This window comes from Taurulus bubalis (assembly GCF_910589615.1).
Source record: "Taurulus bubalis genome assembly, chromosome: 2".
Taxonomy (NCBI): domain Eukaryota; kingdom Metazoa; phylum Chordata; class Actinopteri; order Perciformes; family Cottidae; genus Taurulus; species Taurulus bubalis.
The window spans coordinates 4,984,785-5,007,578 of record NC_136590.1 but is presented as its reverse complement, the minus strand read 5'-3'; the positions used below and the strand labels follow the sequence as shown (position 1 = coordinate 5,007,578).

General features: G+C 45.5%; 1 protein-coding gene across 1 annotated transcript; it reads left to right on the top strand.

The window, feature by feature from the left end:
- Positions 1 to 139: 139 nt before the first annotated feature.
- Positions 140 to 20,462, top strand: wnt3 (wingless-type MMTV integration site family, member 3; the record flags this gene model as incomplete). Its single annotated transcript, XM_079233987.1, has 4 exons — positions 140 to 219; positions 12,768 to 13,009; positions 16,577 to 16,842; positions 19,983 to 20,462. 4 exons carry the CDS (start codon positions 140 to 142, stop codon positions 20,460 to 20,462), a joined length of 1,068 nt encoding a protein of 355 aa, XP_079090113.1.
- Between the last annotated feature and the right edge of the window lie 2,332 nt (positions 20,463 to 22,794).

Here is a 22,794-nt window from a genome sequence, read left to right as displayed (position 1 = left end):
TTTTTTTTTTTCCCTCACCTCCTCACACACACACACACACACACACACACTCACACTCACACTCACACACTCACACACTCACACTCACACACTCACACTCACACACTCACACTCACACTCACACCACAAGGCTTACCTCATGGATTTGTATCTGATTGGATATTGGATGTGTGTGTGGCTGTCCAGCTCGCGGGTGCTTGGAGGCTATCCCATCTGGTGGTGAGTACAAATCCACAGTTTCAGCATCAGACCCTGTACAGAGAGGGAGAGAGAGTTTTTTTTAATTTATTTATTGGGTCAAATTATCATTTCTGAGAGGGCAGAGTTCTGCACTTTCAGTTGACTGCGTGGAAAAAATGTTCTCCGGCCCAGTCCAAAGAATCTTAACCTCAAATACTAGCGTAACGGAAAAGGCTCGGCGCTCTTTTCCCCTCCTCACACACTCTCGGGTCCATTTATCATATCGGCCGGCGCATGTTGTGATGCGAAGAGGTTTCAGTTTGGGAAACCACAGAATGAGTAAAAAATATGGTTTATTTCCCTTTTTTTTTATTTAAAAATAAAGGGTTTCCATGTTGATACGACTCGTCAGACAGCGGCGCGTCACAACAGTGTAGGTGAGTGAGATCGGTCATTATTTGGGGGGGAAGTCGCGGGTATATCGCTTAAAAAAAAATGGACGATGACACCGCCGATGCAGCTCAGCAGAACTCAACAAAGCCTTAAAAGAAGCTCCTGCTTCGACACCGTAATCAGTTTCTTTCTTGAAGTGCGACCATGTAATTTTAGGGGTGCCTCAGGGAGGCAACCATCATGACTTATACAGATCAGCGTCATTTTGTTTGCTATTGTGCGTCACCGCTTCTACATTCGAGGCCCCGCCGCCGGCTCCCAAAAAAAACATGCCTGTGAATCTGAATCCAAATTGTTTTGGGCTTTTTATTTCTTTTTTTGGGGGGTAGATGTATGACATGCTTTCCCACCGACAAACTTGTGCACAACTATAATTTTTTGTATTGCAAATTTGCGGTGTGCCACAGGGTATCAGCTGCTATTAAAATAATCAGTTTTTTTTCTCTTTTCTTAAAGAGTTAAGCATATCATTTTGCTTTGTCAATCCTACCACAATCCCCCCCTTCCTCTACGGATTTGTCAGGAGACAATATGTTCAAACCCTGCAGGGTTCTTTTTTATTCTTTGTTAAATTATCCCAGATCGCTTTTGGCACCGGCAACTGAAATTTAGAGGTTTATCTCATTACAAATTCAGCTACATGCAGCTGACCTCATAGCTCCTGGTCTCCTTTTGTAACATAAAGCTTCTATTTTGGAGATATTCTTCTTCTTTTTTTTCGCGTAGGCGTATGACAAAGCTCTTTTGGCTCGCGACACAATACTTGTCAGAGCTACTGCACTTTTAGTAGCCCGACTAGCATGTGGTCCCACCGTGGCGCTGTCCAAACCACGAGCATCTTCTGGTTTCGTTTACCGAGCAGCCAGCTGCCAAGCGCCCGGGCCACAGGGCTGAAGTGTTAATGGCAGAGAGGACTTTACACCCACTGCTGGCTTCAGCCAGACCCATCAGACAAGGGCGACAAAAGAGCCTGGGATTCTCTCTCTGTGTGTGTGTGTGTGTGTGTGTGTGTGTGTGTGTGTGTGTGTGTGTGTGTGTGTGTGTGTGTGTGTGTGTGTGTATTACCTGCAGCTGTTCTGTTCAAGGAGCTTACATGACACCGGTATAATGTTCGAACCCCAACAATGCGCACCGACCTTTGATTTTCGGGTAGCGCATTTGGGGGGAGATGAAAAGCGGAGCCGTGTCTCCAGGTGACTCGGGGCAGGTGCTGAGGAATGGGTGTCAAACCACCGCGCTGTCAGTGGCGTCACCCCGGGGTGTCGAACACGTCCCAAAAAAAAAAAAAAAGGCAGACAAAATGAGGTGCTGCGTCAAAACAAGGAGGGTGCAGAGTTTCAGCGAGGGCCCCCTAGGGGGGTGTGGGGGGCTCCTCTCGTCTTCTGACTTCGGCCATAAATCCTGCAGCCAAAAGGTGGGACGGGCTGCAGGGGAAGAGCCGCTCTCGACCGCTTTGTGCCTGGCAGCCCCGCTTTTACAAGACGGGGTGTTGAAAAACTAAACGGGGCATAAATAACTCCGGCGATATGCACATGTGCGCGGACGAAGATGAGGTGCAAGCGGAGAGACATAGCAAAGTAATGAGGTGGGTTTGGAGAGAGAAGACGGAGCGCTGAATTGCCCTTTTGTTTTGTTTTTTGGGGGGGTGGGTGGAAATGCAAGAATGTCAGGCGGGGAAACAGCAATTTTGCACAACATGGGCAAAAACAAAGTTTGAAAGAATTTGTGACGGCTTAAGGCTTTCGCTGCGACGCCGCGGGTCCCACGGTGCCTCCGTCCAATTATCTGCCAACGGCGAGCATGAAAAAATATCTGTTGTTGGACTTATTGCCGTGCCTTTTCACCGCGTAACCTGCGTTTAAATAATCGAAGAATAGCCAAGAACCTGACGCCGCGGGGCGATGACATCACGACCTTATCAGACACGGAGGTCGTGGTATTCGGAGCGGTTGTTTGCTTTGCTCTGTAAACAGCGGGCGGCCGTAAGTGAATGATGACAGTCGCTTTCAGCGAGGAATTAGCGACGATGAATTCGCTCCAACGCGAGCCATCGAGCGCCGGCGGCGATTAGCGGTTTAACGCTGGCATATCACGCCGCACGGCCACGAGACGGCTCAAATTCAATAAGTGTTATTCTCCTGCTCCTCTGTTACGTCTGCACAAGGAGGCAGAGACGCTGTACACAATTTCAAAAGGAGGAATTCTCATATTGACTTAACTTTTCCGCTCAGATGTTTTTAATGCTTGAGATTACTTAACTGCTGTGGATGTGAAAGAGGGAACCGAGACGGAGAAGGAAAGGACGCTGTTGCACGGCAAAGTGATCGATGCAGTCCTGATCGATCAATCTTTCGTTGAATTAGTTCACTTCCGCTCAGGTGAGACAAAAGCAAACGCAGATTTGGGTTATAAGGAACAAAAAAACTTCATTTAACCGAGCAGAGTAACACTTGTAGAGGTATTATACATATAAATACTCATTGAATGTTCAGTCGTTCACATTCAACGTCCTTTAATTCAAATTTGGCGCATGCTTAATCCCTAAATACGGCTTCCTGACTAATATTGTGTTCTGCCGTTTTGAAGGACTACTTGTGGGGTTTTTTGGGAACCAATAAAAATCAGCAGTGCACCTCTGGAAGCCGTCTAGGTTTCCCCAAACTGCCCAGTCTCCACACATACTTTCCCAGTTCAACCTGAGCAGCTTAAATGGGGCTCTAGTCCATCTCTGGGTCTCAGGAATGTCATTATCTGACTGTGACCCCCTCCCCTCCAATCTCCAATTCAATCTCCAACCCCAAAAACCCCGACCGTTGGCAAAAGGGATCACTTAAATGATTCTTACTGTGGGGAAAATCCTCCGTCCGCCCGCCTTGTGTGAAAAGATCAAGGATGTTCGGCTATTATTCTCAGCAAGGTGGAGAAAAGAGCAGAAGAAGAATGTCATTCACATGAAACTTTAGGGTTATGAATGGCCGAGGGCCGCCGTAGAGGGGCCAATTTTTGGGGCTCGAGCCAAAAGAGAAGTGTCTCCACAGAAAGTGACACGGAGGGAGTAAACTCTTCTTTTTTCTTAAACACGTGTGATTACGTAACGTAACGCTTCTCCGTGAACTGTCTCGTGACTCGGATGCATTTTAATATGCAGATCTGATTTTAAATGCCCCCAAAAAATGCCGATGAGCTCGTGCGCTGACTCACAGGACAAACGCACGGCGCTGCAGTCGTTACCGCTACAGGCGGAGGGGTTCAAAGGAGAAGAGCGGTATTTCAAAGCGGCGAGAGCGAGTTTCTAATCTTCAAACGCTATCAAAGGACAGTGAGCTCTTGTAGGAAATGACAAAGTCCCCCCGGTGCACAGCTATTAGCTGCACTAAAACACAGGCCGGGGCAGTTCCTCAAAGGGAAAACGGCAACGGCCCCCCGAGGGCAAAGAGATCGCTGGGGGACACGTGTGAAGACACACACGCACACGCACACGCACACACACACACACACACACACACACACACACACCTGGCTGGATCTCACCTGCATGGCTGGATCTCACCTGCATGGCTTGTTCCAGTCTCTGATACGCGGGGGTCGGTGTTGCTCGCACCTGTACGGCCGGTTTTCAGCCAAAAGCCCCCGGGGTCACTGACCGGGTCGACCAGGCAGCCAATCAGGAGGCAGCGAGGACGGGAAAAAATATTTTTTTTGGGGAGAAAGGTGTCATTCAAAACTTCCTCTCCATACATAACAATGATTGCATGATTGTTGACCAAATCTTTGCATTGATTTTGGAAGACAACATATTGATTATTGCTCTTTAAATAAACAGAACACAGCTTTCACCCCCCGCTACTTTCCTGCTAATCAAAATAAAATAAGACTTTTAAAGTTGTTTTTTTGGTGCAACAAGTAACATACAGTATATTAATACTCCTCCACACTGGACTCCAGCCGCGACATTAAGAAAAGTTGCGCGCAAAAAAATCTTGATCGCCCCCTGGTGGCTGGCTGTTCGTTTAGGAAGCGCTTGATTTGATACGCTGCAGAGTTTACTAATCGCGACATAAATATCACAGACAAACATGTTAATTTGATTGTGGGAAGATTGTTTAATTGTGCAACCCAATAGGGGTACATATCTTTTTCTTTTTCAATACTAGTGAGGTACTGATACCAAATTGATACTAGCAGCCGTACAAGAAAGTTCCCTAAATAAAATATATATATATATATATATATATATATATATATATATATATATATATATATATATATATATTTTTTTTTTTTTTTTTTTTTTTTGTCTAAATCATAAATAATCAGGTCAAATAATACATTAGCCAGATTGCAAACCTGCCCAAATGTTCGATGCCACCTTTAAAGTTCGGTATATTTCAGCAAAAAAGTGTTGATGCCAGTTGACCCAGAGGGGAAAAGGAGACAATAACCTGATGACACTTGTTTTCTTTAAGACGGGACGAGTGAATCGTATCTGCAGACCGAGTTCAACCCCCGACAATCGCACCACAGCTTCTTTCTCTCTTCCCCCTCTCCAAATTACCCAACCACGCAAACGTCAACGTCAATTAGGTGTTTTAACTACCGTGTTTAATAAAAAAAATTGCCACCGAGACATTCCAGACATACAACGGGAGATTCAAGAGAGTTATGATTTGCATACGACGCACTAACCGCCGACAATCTGAGCAGCAGTGCCAACAAGCTGAACCCTGATGAGCGGTGACAGGGAACAATGCACTGTTTGAGTTGTGGTTCACACACACACACACACACACACACACACACCCAAAGACTTTCATTCAAACAGTCAAACAGGCTCTGTCCCTTCAAAGACTAGCGGATCAGCCTCTGTTGTGTCCACCTTAGAGCTCTCAGTCCGTGCATTTGTCAGCTTCTGCTGCTCTCGGTTGTTTTTTATTCTGACGCGCAGGTTCACAAGTTTACACCCTGTTCAGTTTCTTCTCCGTCTGCATACTTGTGACTGCAGGGGCTCCTTGTCCCAACTCCACTCTGTGTGCAGCAGTCTGCAGAGAGAGAGAGAAGGGGGAGGTAGAAAGAAAGAAAGAAAGAAACAGGTTGGAACATTTTTTCCGGGGGTCCTGTCATCTTTTTATCTGATCAGCCAGGAGCTGTCGGACTACAAATCAAAAGTGTGCCAAAGCAAAAAAAAATGGAAGACAACACAACGCAGAAGGGAGCTTTTTGCATTCCAGCCTCCACCAGGAAAAGTCCCATCCTCGGGCGAAGCCGGCAACTTTCCTTGGCCCACTTACTCTCTTCCGAGTGTCTCTTTGTCTCCCCGCGGACTCTGCTGTGGGATTCATAAATTAGATTCTGACGGCAATGTTCTCTGCCAGGGGCCTCCTCGCAAATCTGACAAGTTGCGCTGCGGCGTCAACATATATATGGAGGTAAATTAGAGGTAGATTGGAGTTTAATGCAAACAATATTCTCGCAGTCTGTTTGGCTCTTCTTCTTTCTTTCTTTTTTCAACTCACAGACGATGTGACAGAATGCACTCAGGACGCAGCGCTTCAGGCACAAACTCGGCATACGAGAACTTTATTAATTTCTCTTTAATGGAATAAGTTAACTTGTTCAGACGGCGCCGAGAGCGACTGGCGCACGTCGGCGATGACGGCAAACATACATCGGAATGCGATAGCGTTACTGAAACGGAGACATTGGGTTTATACGACAACACGTTGACACGATTTAAAGACAGAAAACTCTTTGTTTTTCTCATTGCGTCTGGACGAATATACCTGGATTCAGACTCGCTCCATCTTAGGCACTTGAAGCCTTCCCCACCACCTCCCAAAAGTCTCCCAGTCTGCTCTGATTGGTCCGATTCTTACGCAACGCCGCCTTCATGGCATCCCTGCAGCCGGGGACGAGCACAGTTTCTGAATTTGACCTTCGCATTAATTAATATAGCACCTAAACCTCAAAGAAAAGACACAGAATTCCTAGTTTCTACAACATAAGACTGAATCAATTCAAAATCCATATTGAATCTATTGAGCTGTCAAATAAATACAACATAACATATAATAAAGTTCAAGAACTCAGCTAAATGTTTTGTATAAAAGAGAGATGTAAAAGTTGATGATTCATTCATTGCAGCATCAGAGTTGAACAAAATGTTTGCACACAAAGTCGTATTGAATACATCATCAGATCCAAGTCTGCTCTTGACCTGAGAGTAACAGCCTGGAGAGTGTTCCATTCAATTATATAATTACGTGTCGTCAGTATTTTAGCATGTCGGTATTAGCAATTAACATTTTTTTTGCCCAGAATGAGCAACGCAAACAAAGGCATCCCGCCTCTTGCCAGTATGCCGCTAAGTGATGACCTGGTTGGAACGTACAAGTAGCAACACAGCCGTGCGGTTCGCTCTGCCTTCACACACGCATGCAGGTTTCCATGAGTCCTCCAACAGCGCCTGAGGAATAATGCATGGAGGGATGGATTGTGACAGGCTCTCTGATCCCGCGCTCTTCCTCATACTTTGGTCGCCACTTCAACGATCCAATTTGTTCTGAGCTACGAGCCACTAAAAGCTTCAGTCAAAACAACATGAGTCTGAAAATGTGCTTCAAATGTTCTTTACCAGCTGAAACCAGTACTGGAAACAGACGAGCGGACTCTACTTGAGTCCAGTTAGAAGATAATCATACTTTACAATATTTTCTTTTCCTTCTACTGCCATAGGATATATTGGTCTTTTCATTCCACTACATTTATTTAACAGCTATATTTACTTTGCAAGTTAAGATTTAACACACAAAAGTAAGGTAATATATTTATTGCTATTGTAAAAACATACAACGAAATTAAGTTGGCGACTCATCAGTCAGTACAGCAGTAACAGGTAAAAACATGTACAAGAACATTAAGACAGGACATTCTAATTTAAAACAAGAGATTTAAAAATAAATAAAACATAAAACACAGGCATCAATGGCATGCAAAAGCTTATACAATGTGTATTTTATCTTAATTACATTATCCAACAGTACGTTATTAGCTTCACCGCACCCAGCTTTAACATGAAAATGCTGCATATATGTTCATCTATTTTTAATAACAATCACCAATTCTGCCTCTATGGGTATGTATACTAGTGAAGTACAATAAGTACATTATGTTAAGTACTTTAAAATCTTAAATGCATGACTTGTAATTAAATATTTCAACTTCTTGCTGACATACTTGTACTTAAGCAAAAGAGCTGAATCGAATTTAACGTAACTTGCGTAATATACGTAACTTACGTAACATTTACTGTCACCTTACGTTAGTAACCCGGGTGCGCGAGCGCATAGAGGAGTTAAGACAATAATATAAAACAAAGTTTTTACTTGCGATAAAAAAGTACTTCACGACATGAAGAATGCGGGATGATTAAAAGGTATGTTAGACATTATTCAATCGGACTGTCATGTCGCATTAATTATCTTTTAAGATAAAACGTGATATTTAAAAACACACAGCTAACGTTTAATGCTAGCTAACGTTAACTCTTTTTCCGTCTTTCTTGAGGCTACATACAAAAGATTGAAGTCATATGTTGATAAAAAAAAACGTTTCAGGAACTCTTACCAGTGTTTTGAAGACGTGTGCAGATTCCTCAAAGACTCTTATGACGTTATCTAATTAAAATTAAAATCTATAAGAGAACCGGTTATCCACAAAACGACCAAAGATGGAAACCGGAAGTGACGTCTGACCTCTTTCTTTTTGTCCAATTGAAGCGAAAGGTTAATAATTATTGTATTATATGACAATATTAAATTATAGTAAATAGCATTAACATGATAGATAATTGTTCCTAGCAATATAAATGTATAATTTTGGAGGAGAGTAAAGGCTTAGCAGTGTGACTTAAAAAAACACAATATGAGATGTGCAACATCTCAACTTTTATGACGATAAAATGCATTAATTTATTAAATAAAGTGATAACCTGTTTTGACCGTCAAGATGTTCGAGTGTGTGTTATGCTTGTGCAATGTACAGTACTCAAAATGTATGACACCAAAGTAAAGCCCGGGACTCAAAACAGAATAATAAAATAGGGATAATAGAATAAAAGAACTTTATTCTCCTTACTTAATGGACAGCAACTCTGACGAGGTATATTGTGGATTACATGATCGTAGAATCTGATCGCAATGACTTTGATAAATGAGGCACCCGGCATCCTCCTGGATATTTGTACCCTGGTCCTGAACTTCAAACTGTTTCTGTGGGCCGTGTCGGGCCAAAGGGAGTCAGTTCAGGTGTCATGTTCTGCTCAACAGGTTCAGAGGGTCACCTGGTACATTTTGTGCCTCTGGACATAGGAGGCTGTCACACAAAGAAAAAAAAGCCCATCTGTGCACAGACATGCGCTACACAGCGACCCCTGTAATGCAGTCAGACCTCCCACAATAACAGCTGCAACACGTTTCTGACAGGACAAGATTCCTTTCTCACGGGCCAAAAAAATTAAAAACACTGCAGGATGCTGCCGCCTCACTTCTCCGACGCTGCTGCAGATTGTAGAGGTGATTTTATTGCACTGGGAGTGGTTGAGTCAGAAGTTTGTTTTGTGTGTTGACAGCGTTACAGTCTTGATTGTGTGAGTTTCAGCGAGGTGTGTGGTGGCATCCCTTTTGTTTCCTCTGCTCCGTTTCTGTGGTTTCCAGCGGCCCGTCATATTTTCACATCAGCTCAGTCTAGAAAAATGGAGAAAAACCCCCAACCGAGCCGCAAACACTCCATCCACCCACCCACCCGCCCGCCCCCCCCCAGGCCAGTAGAGGCCCCATAAGGACTTGCCTGGGCACGCACCTGCCAAGCCCTGCCGCTCCGCTGCTGCTCTGCTGCTCGTCTCATCCCCTGCAGCAGATTCCCCCGGCATTCTGCCTCTGCGGAGGTCTCCGCGTCTGCTGCTCCCTCGCTCGGTTGAGACACGTTGCTCGTGCTTCCCAGAAGTGAGGCGAAGCAGGCAGGATCAGCGTGGCTCACATGTGGCCTGCTTGCATGCGTCTGTGTGTGTGTGTGTGTGTGTGTGTGTGTGTGTGTGTGTGTGTGTGTGTGTGTGTGTGTGTGTGTGTGTGTGTGTGTGTGTGTGTGTGTGTGTTTGCACGATACGCCTCATAACCCCTCAGGGTTAAGACTCTCATTAGCACCTAGCCAAAAAAAGATATCCCCTTTCATCTCATCTGTCCGTATGGATCAAGTGAGGCACATCCTTTGCAAACAAAGACAAATAGGCTGGTAGATCCCCGGCCTGTAGTCTAAACATGCGATGTCCACCACTAAGTCGCATGCGGTTAGCTAATTGATTCCATCAAAAAAAAAAGTGCTGGCAAAGCCGGTATGTCGGAGCGGTGGGTGAGCGGTTTAGCTGTCCCGAATGGGGCCCGAAAGGGAGCAGAGGCTGGCACAGCGATTTTAAACACAGGGATATCTCAATCCTTTTTTGAGTTAAACTGACCGATGATGCTGCAGATCATGTGACATCAGGGGTTCAAACTCGCCCACTCGGGTCCTCCCCACAGCTGAGAGATTAATGGGCAGAAACCACGCGAGCAGACGGTGTAATTAAGGGCCCTTAGTCACCAGACGGAGTGAAGTCAGCAACGCTCCAACTCGGTGATGTCGGCGGGGATCGGGACCCCGGCGGATGAGCTAACGTGGCCGCCTCCGCTTCGGTAAACCCGAGACAAGAACACGAATGAGATTGATGAGCGCTATCGGATTACCGCATGGGAACATCAAACTGGGCAAAACAGCATTTTTGGATTATTGAGTCGAATTTTGAAACGAGAGACTTGTTCCCCTTCATGCGCGGCGGTGTTTGAGCGCTTCGAATAGTTTACGTAACTCGGACCTCCACACACACACACACACACACACACACACACACACACACACACACACACACACACACACACACACACACACACACACACACACACACACACACACTGGAACGCAAGAATAGTTTGTTGTGTGGCTGTTTTTCGGCGAGGAAGCCAACAGCACAAGTGGCTTTTCGCCGATTATGAGATCATAATCAGGAGCATTTATTGCCATGTATGTTTTCACATACAAGGAATTTGTCATGGCGGGTGGTGCATAACATTAAACAATAAACTGAGTGAAAGAAATGGGAGGATGAATATTTACAATTAAATCTACAATAGAATAAAATTCCATTACAGCTGTAGAAAGAAAACAACTGGCCGTGATACCTGCATGTGAACTACTCTCACCTGAGATCAAAAACATGTTTGGGAGAAAAGGCGGGGGCAGTTTTTTGTTTGTTTTGGTCGTAGCCATTTGTAAAAAGCAAAAGCGCCCATGAGTTGAGAACCTATGAAAGGGTGGGGGGTTAGGGGGTTATAGTTTTTTTGTCTTCTCCTGTGACTTCAATGGCTTGACTTTTGTGTCGGGGTGGAGCTCATCCGTCAGAGTCGGAGGCCGCCGCGATCGGGTTGCTCCCCGCGGGGGTCCCGAGGTCATCCCGAGTGGCGCTCCGATCCGATCGGCGTCAATTGTTCCCCGTGATCCTGTCTTGGGCCTCCGGCGCCGCGCTGTCCGTCCCACGGAGACGCGGCCCGACACGTCCATTGTGGAGTGGTCGACCCCTTGAGAACGCGGCAGCAGCGGCAGCCGCCGCCTCGACATAGACGCGTCTCCAGTTGACGCGCTCGTAGGCCCGAAATCTAAATAAACAAGACATCTGAGTCCAAGATCCTCCAGTAGACGCACAAACGTTTTGTTCGAGCTTGTCGTCAACGAGGAGCGTGTTCAAACACGGACGCGGCAAAAACATGTTTTCTCTCAGACTTTTTATTTCAAGAGAAATACAAAGCAATTAAAATGAATTACCCGAATGAAACTGTAATGGTTTCTGGCTGATCTCGGCTGTCTCGTCGGGGTGATTAATCCTCTGCAATGGCACATCTGCACGAGCTTCCTGGTGAAGGTCGTATCTTCAGATACGCTGTTTGTTTTTTTGGTTTTTTTTGTGCGGCTGGGAGCTCTGTCACTCTTTATCAAAATCAGCTGCAGAGCGATGGAGCTGCAGAGGCAGGTGTTTTATTGTAGGAGAGAGAGGGAGAGGGAGAGAGAGGGGCTTTTCCCAAGCAGACAGGTTCTTGTGTGTTATCGTTAGATCAGCAGATCTGTGTATACTAACAAGTGGAAACACTTGAAGAGCCAGAACTAATAGCTTGTATCCCTGCCCTGAAGTGGGCCTTTAACCCCTCCCCTCCTGCTGGGAAAGAGAAACAAAAATAAACAGCAGCTCTCAGTATAAACTCCATTAAACGGATAAGTCAATAAAACACTCCGCTGTAAATCACTGTCACTGAGCTGTGTATACGCTTACAGGTAAACCCGAGATTAACGAATAGAGAAGCGATCTCCTCTGGAAAAGCCGGTTGCCTTTCAGGGAGGCCTCGCTGTCAACGCTTTCTCACGCCGCTCGCCGTCTGATACCCACGCAAAACACGCTTCCCGATACCTCGCGTTGAGAGGTTTGCACACGTTTGTTTGTTTGTGTTTCCATTCACAAAAGAGGCAAAATGTCACGACTGTTGAATGTTGTCTGAACACCGGCAGCAGCAGGAGACTTTGCCCGAAATAAACAGCCCGTTCAGCGTCTATGTGGAGCGCCGTTGAGTTATTTTTTTAAGGTCCGTTAGTGATGTTTTGTGACGTGTTTTCTATACTTATTAACCATGTTGTTTTTTCTAAACCTTTGCAAACAAATGTCTTTTGTTTGTATTCACAACGTTAAACTACAACGTATTGTGTGACGACATTAAATCATCCAAAATTGGCAAAATGTTATGATTTAAGAACTATCTGGACAAAGAGTGTACATCCCTCAGGATAAATAAAGATGATCTTATCGTATAAAATTAATACTAATCTGTCAGGTTTCACTACTTGACAGTTCTTGTGGTGCTTGTACTTAAGTTAAATTGGTATGAACCCATTGGCCAAAGTGTGTCTGAACCCTGTTCCCAGTCCGCCGCGGTGCTTAGCACACAGATGCAGGGACGTGTGTTCGAGTCCCTTATCGCCTGACTCAGCGCCCTCTCCCCACACAGGTCCCTGGCCCTCGGGCAGCAGTACTCGTCTCTGGGCTCCCAACCCATCCTGTGCGGCTCCATCCCCGGCCTGGTGCCCAAGCAGCTGCGCTTCTGCCGCAACTACATTGAGATCATGCCCAGCGTCGCAGAGGGGGTCAAGCTGGGGATCCAGGAGTGCCAGCACCAGTTCAGGGGCCGGCGGTGGAACTGCACCACCATCAAGGACAACCTGGCCATCTTCGGCCCCGTGCTGGATAAAGGTAAACGGCGTGTGCTCGCCTCTTTACCGACCTATTTGATGTGTATCCGAGGCTCAATAACCTGCACGACTGTATGAAAACTGCGGCTATTGCAAGCTGCGGCAGAACGCTCCCCCTGAGGCTCGGCCTGTTCTCTGGGCTTTTTTGCTGACAAACGCTTAACCAGGGCAATTACAATAATATACACCTTTCCCGCTTCTGCAGTGAGAAGTGGGCGCAGGTACATGCACTGACACATTATTCAACTTCCATCCATCTTTGCCGCCAGTATCGCGTTCGTCTTCGGAGTTCCCCCCCGACCGTGTTTACCTCTCTCGTACATGAAAGAGGGTCAACGCGGTGAAAATCCATCAACAGAACCTGACAGGCACAGCTGATGTACTGGAGACATCCGTCAGGCGCTTCACGAGCAGAATACTAATTGTACGATATCTCCTGTTTAGAGAATCCCACTAAACCTGGCGGTACAATAAGCACAGGTGTTCCGCTTAAGGCCTCGCAGTCCCTAATTATAAAAAGGTAGACGTTTATGTGTGGAGCGCGAGGCTGCTGATTGGAAATGAATCACCCTGTGTGTCAAGAGGGGAAGGAATCCGGGGCAGTGTGAGCAGTCCAAGCTCCTCAGTCAAATAAAAAAGGGAGAGGGGAGGCCAAATGAGATTACAGGCAATAGAAAAGGACCCGGGGGGCTCCGCTCAACCCCTACTGTGCATGAAGACCAGCGCCTCACAGAGTCCGGCTCCCACGGACGCCCCATTCACACGCCCTTTTGACTCTGTCATGAAAACAGGCTGAAAGGGGATCTCTCCCCAACCCGAAGCCCGGGTGCGCGCGTTGGGATGGGGATGGGGAAGCGAAGGAAGGAAAAGGAAGGAAGAGAGTCTCACTTTTGGGTAGGGTGAATGGAAAAGTTGGGAGCTACCAACCAGCAGGCCGAACCGTGCACCTTAAGCCAGTGATTCTCAACTACAATCAATTTTGACCAATGGATTTCCATGACTTTAAACCAAATTTTCATGACCAAACATTTTGTGAAATCTCGGTGTATGGAGAAAATTTAAACTAACAATGAGAATCCAACGCGCAGCTTAAGGCCGTGTTTTTCAACCTTTTTCTACAATTAAAAACAACCAAAAAAGTTACGAAATGTCACATTGTAGCATAATACTGCATATTTGCTAGGTAATTATTGCGCTACCTACAAAAAAAACACGGTCTTAAGCTGCGCGTTGGTCGCCGCGGCGCTGCTGTTGGTGGTGGTGGATGCCGGGAGGAAGTGGGGGGTTGAGGTCCCGTGGTGGTTTTTGAGGTTTCAGCTCAGGGTGTTGGCGGAGGGGTTGCTGGAGAAAGAGAGAGAGAGAGAGACTGGATGATGGGGGGGTTAGGGAGTTTAGGGAATGCCAGCTCCGGGCAGAGCGGGGCTGTGGGGGCGCGAGTCGCTGGGCCCTTTGTGCCGGTAATACAGTGTGACACAAGGGACACAAAGGCGGATTGATGGGCCCAGCAGGTAGCAGGAGCAGCGCTAGCCGTGGCTAACAGCCAGAGCTCCAGGGGCCCGCGGGCTCACAGGCCCCCGTTGTGGAGGGCCCGGCCAGGCCTGCCAGGGCGAGCGGGGATGCCCGACCTGAGGACGGAGCGTCACCCAATCACGCGCTGGGGATTTAGAGCAAAACTGTATCTTTTTTACTGGGAAAAACAGTGAAAACACAGACAAAATTAACAGATCAAATATATTGTGAACATATAGGGTTCAGTTTGTCGTGTTATTTTTGTAATATTACTGAATATAGCCGTTTCAACATCTGCATTACACTTTCACAACAGCAAACAACTTCATTATTAGCATTATTAGCATGCATACAGCACACCTATTGATCCTCTTGGCGTCGTAGTCGCCCGACAGGCTCATAAAAAGAGGTATTTCTTCTTTTGTAACTTTGTTCGCAGACACTCTCAGGGCGGGGAGACGTGACCGGCCTCTAGCCAAACATCAGTAAACTGTGTTTGTGGCTCGTAAACTTGATTCTGATCGAGTCTTGAAAGCCTCACTGGCAGCGGAAAAGCTTGAGGAATTTCTGGCTTTAGCGGTCTGCAAAATACGGGTTTAATCATCTGGTCGTGTCCGTGCAACTTTAAAAACTCAGATCAAGCAGTTGTTTAACTCAGACCCCCCCTCCACCTCTGTGTGTGTGTGTGTGTGTGTGTCTGTTTTGTATGTTATAGCGGAGTGTAATAGGTGAGCCACGTTAAGTGTGCTGCGATTGTGAAACAATGGTATCTGGTTACATAATAAGCTGTTGCCTTCAAAAAGAGGCGTAACTCCATCCCCTCGGTGTTAAAAAGGCCGACACACTGCTCGGTTTCACCAGAAGGCCCCGGGGCCACGACAACATTCCTGAAACACTATCCAGATGCAAAGCAGCACACCTCAGGGATGACAGGAGGTCACTGAGATCCCACTGAGCGTTGGGCCGCTCTGACAACGATCACAATGGCCCGATGTCGGCGATCACGTGCTAAAAGATTCAAGATATTTTTATTGTCATATGCACAGATAAAAGACAGCTACTCTGTGCAACGAAAAAGCTTATTTTGCCGCGTTCACACCAAAAGAGTTGCGAAATATTCGTGCGAGTAAATGACATGTAAAGTCAATGCACAGACCCGAATGCGAATTGCAAAAAATTCGCGAATGAGGCGAAAAAGTGTTGCGAAAAATTCGTTGTTTTTTTTCACGGAGTAAAGCCACGGTGATAAGCCGAAGCAAAAAAACAAATGAACCACATACAAGGTTCTTACGCTCGTGGAAAACCTGGAAAAGTCATGGAGTTTTTAAATGGTTATTTCTAGGCCTGGAAAAGTCCTTGAAAAAAGAAAATCCCTAAAGTTTTGGAAAAGTCATGTGTTCATGTGTTATATTCATGTGTTTATGACGTTCATTTACGCTGCACTTGAAATAATGAATATGCTTTTAAAAGAAAGACACTCAAAATATAAGCAGGCATACATACAGGCATCTATATAAATGTTTATTCTTTTAATCAAACTATTGTCTCTTATTCATTTATGTCATTTAAGGTTTACTGTATGCTTTGGAATTCTCATTGTTAGTTTAAATACTAAATTTTCTCACTTTTTCATGTTTACACTGAGATTTCACAAAATGTTTGGTCATGGAAATTTGGTTTAAAGTCACAGAAAAGTCATGGAAATCCATTGGTCAGAATGTGTATGAACCCTGCACATAAGTCGACCGAGTAAAGTCAGGCGAAAAAGCGTTGAGAAAATTCTCAACCCTTTTGGTGTGAACGCAGCATGACACACAGAATTACAGTAAACTTAAGGTAAAAAACTAATACAAATAAGGCACAACATATATTAACAGTATTGCACAAAAATGTGATCACAGAATTAGAATTATTAAAAAAATACTGTGAGCCATGTTTACATATTGTATCAAATAAATGAATAATAGAGGGTTTAAAGTTTTCTTTTCTCAAAGATGATATGTTCAATACTTCTGTCAGCAGAAAAGATTGACTCTCTTTCTTCTTCTCTCTCATTCAGCCACCAGAGAGTCGGCGTTCGTCCACGCCATCGCCTCGGCCGGCGTGGCGTTCGCCGTGACGCGCTCCTGCGCCGAGGGCACGTCCACCATGTGCGGCTGCGACTCCCACCACAAGGGCCCGCCCGGCGAGGGCTGGAAGTGGGGCGGCTGCAGCGAGGACGCCGAGTTCGGGGTGCTGGTGTCCCGGGAGTTCGCCGACGCCAGGGAGAACCGGCCGGACGCCCGCTCGGCGATGAACCGGCACAACAACGAGGCGGGACGCTCGGTAAAAACACATTTAAGAGGCGTGCGAGGAGAGTGTCACAGCCTCCGATCTTCTGGAGACATAAACGCATACATCTTGAGTTCACGAGAGAGAGGTTTCTTGGAAAAAGCATGACAAAATAATTGACGAAAGAAATCTTCCAAAATATCATTGTATAAATTCTGAATTCATAGCATATCCATCGATTGATCGAGGGCCACGCGCTGTGTGTGTGTGTGTGTGTGTGTGTCGGCACGGCTTTCAGCCAAAGTTATACTTCTCCTCGGCAGGTGCCTGAGGGCCCGCCTGACGTCATCAGAGAGGTCTGTCCGGACTTGAACAAGCGGCAGTGTAGCGATCTACTGAGCGGCGGCGGTAGCGGCGATTAGCGAGCCAGTGGGGCCCCGCACATTGTGACTCACGTGCATGTGCGTCTCGGATTACAACACACACACACACACACACACACACACACACACACACATGGGGAGAGAGTGACTTCATTCTCTGCTCTGGTAGACATTACTGCATCTTCACAGGGATAATAGGTGTTTGATGCTTTATTGTTATGTTCCGAATATCACATTTTGGCTCCTTTTTTAAGATTCCCCCTTCACTTTCACTGAGCACAGAGATAGTGAACATATTGATTACCACAAGACTAAACTGACCAGCAGGGGGTTGATAGTGAGAAGAGGACTCTTTGCTCAGTTTGATCACCGTCTGTCGTGCAGAAAGGATTCGTCTCTGATTCGGGGATTACTGGAGGGAAGGGTTCAGCCTTTGACTTGTCCGAGTTTGCACCTGAGAAACGAGCACTTGACTTTGAACGACTGGTTAATCACTCATCTTAAGCAACACGCCTTTCATGCCTTTTGCATCCCGATAGAAAAACAAAATCCCCTGACAGTCAAATAAGGGAATCAGCGCAGACTTAAAACATCAGTGGCTGCTGTCACCGCTCAGGAGAGGAATGGCTCCCCGGCTGCTCGCTGAGGGGCAAATGGAGGGACCACACGGCAACAAGAGGGAGCTTTGATGTGAGGCACAGGAGCAGCCGGGGAGACCACAGGAGCTAAGTGAGCAGCGGAGAGTCCTCTCCTCTCCACCTGGCCCTCTCACGCTCCATTATTTATCCCCCCGGGGCCCTCTGGGACTTGATGTTGGCATGACAAACTCACAAAGTGATGTCACTACCCCTCCTTCACTATATATCCCCTTCCTTCAGCCACAGCCACCTGCCTTCCGCCACCAGCTGGGGGAATTCTGTAGCTAAATTTAGCTGCAGAATTAAAAAAAAGCTACAAAATCAAAACACAAAAGGTGAAATAAGCCCCGCGGCGGCACACTCACCTTCAGAGGGAGGCGGCGGCGAGCCTCTGTACTTCACAGCTGCACGACACTTAGATGAATTGCAGCCGGCGGCGTGTTGTTTTTCTTGGCGTGTCTTTTCGTTAAGTCATTACTTAATTTCCTGTGAATTTCTGACCATAAAAATTCCGACAGATCGTCAGTGACCGAGTCAGTTATCACATTGAGAGCCAGCACTTTTGACTTAATTACGCTTTCTAAAGAGGAATACTCCACCTGAAATCTACCTGTTTCTTCTTCTTTAAGTATCAGATTCCCACCGCCTGCAGGCCTTGGGAGGCGGCTCTGCAGCGCTCGTAGTCAGACGGATTCCACTGGCAACTTAGCGACGCGGCAAACTAATGTCAGAACGTCCGTAGAAACTTCTCACCGCCCCGCGGCTGCAGAAGCTCTGCCAAGAGGAGCGTTTAGGGGCTTTCTTGGCTCCGGGAAAGAAGTTTGGGGGCACAGTGAACATATGGATCCGCTGCGGTCTGTGCATTGAAGAAGTTTCTGTATCTATTCGTCGTGAATCTAAACTAATGGAGCTCCTTCAAAGGGACTCTTCATAACTCTAAAGTTATATTTCGAGCGGAGTGTTGCTTTAAGGGATCAGGAAAAATGAGTTACAAAAGCTTCCATGTTGGATCCTTGCCAGGCACAAATAGATAACATACATATACACTTACACACATATATATATATGTGTGTGTGTGTGTGTGTGTTTTGGTTTAAGTGGCCGTGCTAACTGCTGCTTTTCAGCCGACCTCGTGGTTGTTCGTGGTTAATTGTTGGCGTAGATGGTAATTATAAACAACACATGAGTAGGTATTTAAACTGATTGAAGGCTGTTTTATAACCGACATGTTCTGCCGGTGTCACTACAAGTTAACTACTAGTTAATTACTTAACTACAGGTTAACTACAAGTTAACGGGCACACGTTAAACTGGACGAAGACGTCCAAAAGACAGCTCTCTTTTTCAACGACTATTTGTAAAACTTTTGAGTATGTATCACGATGTTTGACGTTCAGAGTTTGATCATCTAGTGACAAGACATGAAATACCACCAAATAGTTAAAGAAACCATGTGAATAGAACTCTTCGAATATATTTTTGGTTATATATCTGTACGTTGGACTGAATTTACAGTTCACACAATTGACTGACGATGCTGTTGAAGTGTTGCATAGTTGTTTTGTTTTCTTACTTTTACTCTTTTACCTGCTTAAACATTTTTTATTTTTGTTTTCTTTCTTTACGGCCCTATTGGCCAGAAAGTAAAGTAAGTAAGAATATAAGAAAGTTCATTTCTTATATTCTTTCTTACTTTTGAAGGTAGTATTTCTTGTTAAACTGTAAAAATACCTAAATAAAATATCAAGTATATAAAAATATATATATATATATATATATATATATATATATATATACATATATATATATATATATATATATATATATATACATATACATATATATACATATATATATATATATATACACACACACTTTTATTTTTGGGCCACCCACTGACGGCAGCCGGCTCCGGAGAGCTCAGGTCAAAGTCGATGGACGATGTTTTAATGTCATTATTTGCACAGAATAGTTTTTGTTGCATCTGTTTACATTAATTATGATGCAAATAAAAGAAGCACTGCAGGAATTTACGACTGTTTTTGTTTTGTTTGGGCCTCATGTTGCATCCTCTTCTCGCACCCTTGAATCCTTATTGCACTCCAATTAGCAAACAGTTACTGGTCTTTAAAGCATCCCATAATAAGTGTCTCCGTGCGTTTCCCTCCCTCAGACCATCCTCGACCACATGCACCTGCGCTGCAAGTGCCACGGCCTGTCGGGGAGCTGCGAGGTGAAGACCTGCTGGTGGGCGCAGCCGGACTTCCGCATGCTGGGCGACTACCTGAAGGACAAGTACGACAGCGCCTCGGAGATGGTGGTGGAGAAGCACCGCGAGTCCCGCGGCTGGGTGGAGACCCTGCGCGTCAAGTACAACTTCTTCAAGCACCCCACCGAGCGCGACCTGGTCTACTACGAGGGCTCGCCCAACTTCTGCGAGCCCAACCCGGAGACCGGCTCCTTCGGGACGCGCGACCGCGCCTGCAACGTGTCGTCGCACGGCATTGAGGGCTGCGACCTGCTGTGCTGCGGCCGCGGACACAACACGCGGACTGAGAAGCGCAAGGAGAAGTGCCACTGCATCTTCCACTGGTGCTGCTACGTCAGCTGCCAGGAGTGCGTGCGCGTCTACGACGTACACACGTGCAAGTGAGCGAGCGAGAGAAAGAGAGAGAGAGATAGCTGGAATGCTGGACTACAAGTGCTGCACCCCGCCCTTTGACTCCACCACCTCCTGCACGACTCCCCTGCTTCCCTACACACACACACACACACACACTAATGGCACATCAGCTATGGATACTTTCTTTTTGTTTGTTTCTTACCTAGAATCCGTCTTCCAAACCACTTTTTCATAATATCTGACCTCGAGTCCAAGAAGCTAGTTGTGCTACATCCCCTCCTTCCTCTCCCTGCAGCATTGGACCCTCTTCCACTTCGTCTTTATTTATTTCCCCCCCACTCCGCCTCCATGCCAGCACAATGCGTGTGTTGCATGTACAGCAACACTTTTATACCAGTTGAGATTAATGCAGTAAAAAAAAAAAAAGACTTTCAGACTCTCTTTGCTTTTGAATATATATATATATATATATATATATATATATATATATATATATATATATATATATATAAAAAAGAAAGAAAGAAAGACAAAAAAAAAGCATCTCCTAACTAACACCTCACTTCTCCGGCCCGTCTTTGGCTGTTTTTACCCTTTTTTTTCTTTTCTTTTTAAAAACTAAACCAACCTCCATGCCGTCGGCGGCGGCCTCCAGGAAACCATCACCTTGTAACTACTGAGCTGAACACACACACACACACACACACACACACACACACACACACACACTTCTGTAAACTACTGAGCTGATGAAACCCTCCTTCGTCTCCGCACCGGGCGACCGGAGAAGACGAATGTTCTACACTCTCGATTTTTATAGCCCCGCATTTCTGAAATATCACCATCGGGCGGAGACTGAAGGTATGCGGCATGTGTGTGAACAAGCATGCTCATTCCACCTGTGTGTGTGTGTGTGTGTGTGTGTGTGTGCGTGCACCAGTCCCCCACTCCAGATGGTGAAACTTTGAAGCATTGATTTTATGCGGGACGACAGCGACCTCGTTCCGGCGCTTCATTCGGGATGAGGCAGCGGTGGTGGAAAAAAAAACGACTGCTCAAATTATGTGAGCGGAGAAATCCTTCATGGCTGTTTGTGGATTTGTATGCATCAAAAGAAGAAAAAAGCTTCAGCATGCTTAATGTTAATCCTGGTCTTATGAGCAAAGTGATTATAGGGAGATCTTTTTTTTTTAATCTAACACTTCATGCACTCATCAGGTCCATCGTAGAGGCTTTCGTCTGAGCAAATCTGTTATCACTGTACAACGAAAAAGAAAGGGGGACGTGTGACGACATGTGGAGAACGGAGTAGCTTCTGATTCTCTCTCGCTCGCTCTCTCTCTTTTTGAGTAGTCTGATTTATGAACTTGTACTTTTTATCAGTACACCCAAAAAAAACACTCCTGCCTCGTGGTTTGAGATATTGGAAGAACAATACTGTAATTTGATGTCTGCCCAGTTTTTTCTTTTATTCCTTTTAAAAGAAAATGAAATTATTTTCCGATCATTGAGATAAAGGGATGTGATTTTTTTTAATTTATTTTTTTGGGGGTGGAAAGAAAAAAGAATTCCAGTTTGTGTAGATTCTGAGAACATGAAGCAGAAGAAAGTTGGGAAACTTCATCAGGAGCGTGTGTGTGTGTGTGTGTGTGTGTGTGTGTGTGTGTGTGTGTGTGTGTGTGTGTGTGTGTGTGTGTGTGTGTGTGTGTGTCAAACAAGTGAATGGAAAAACCGAATGTTTGTGTTCACGACGATGGATCAAACTGAGAGGTTTCCACAACATGTTCTGACAGTCTCGCCTGCTTCCCATTAATTACATTCAACAACAAAACACCCAGTAGTGTGTAGTCTCTCCACCTCCCTCTCTCTCTGTGACGTAGCTTAGCATTTAGCATCATCCTCCAGAGGCCCCTCCCCTCCCGTGTTCAGCTCCGCCTCCACTTCTCCCGCTATATCCAAAGTTTTGTACAAATGTTTTAAAGTGAATAATTCCCTTTTTATTTTATAATCGTAAATGTTATGTTTTTATAAATATTATTTATTATACGATGTATATATCTGTATGACTGAACTAAGATTATATATTTGAAGAACAAAACTGTCTCGTGCCTTTTTCTTTCTGCTTCGTAGTCAAAGGTTGTGTGTTCAGGAGCGGCTTGCATCATAAATACTGCACATTCATTTTAAAATTAGTAAAAGGACATTGTTGTGAACAAATCCAATCAAAAGGACCAACAACGTATCTTTTTTTTTTCTTTAGAGCTCCATTGTTGTCCAAAAACTATTACAAATAATGCTCTTTTATTACCATGAACACACACACTGTTCAGTTTCTCACACACACACACACACACACACACAC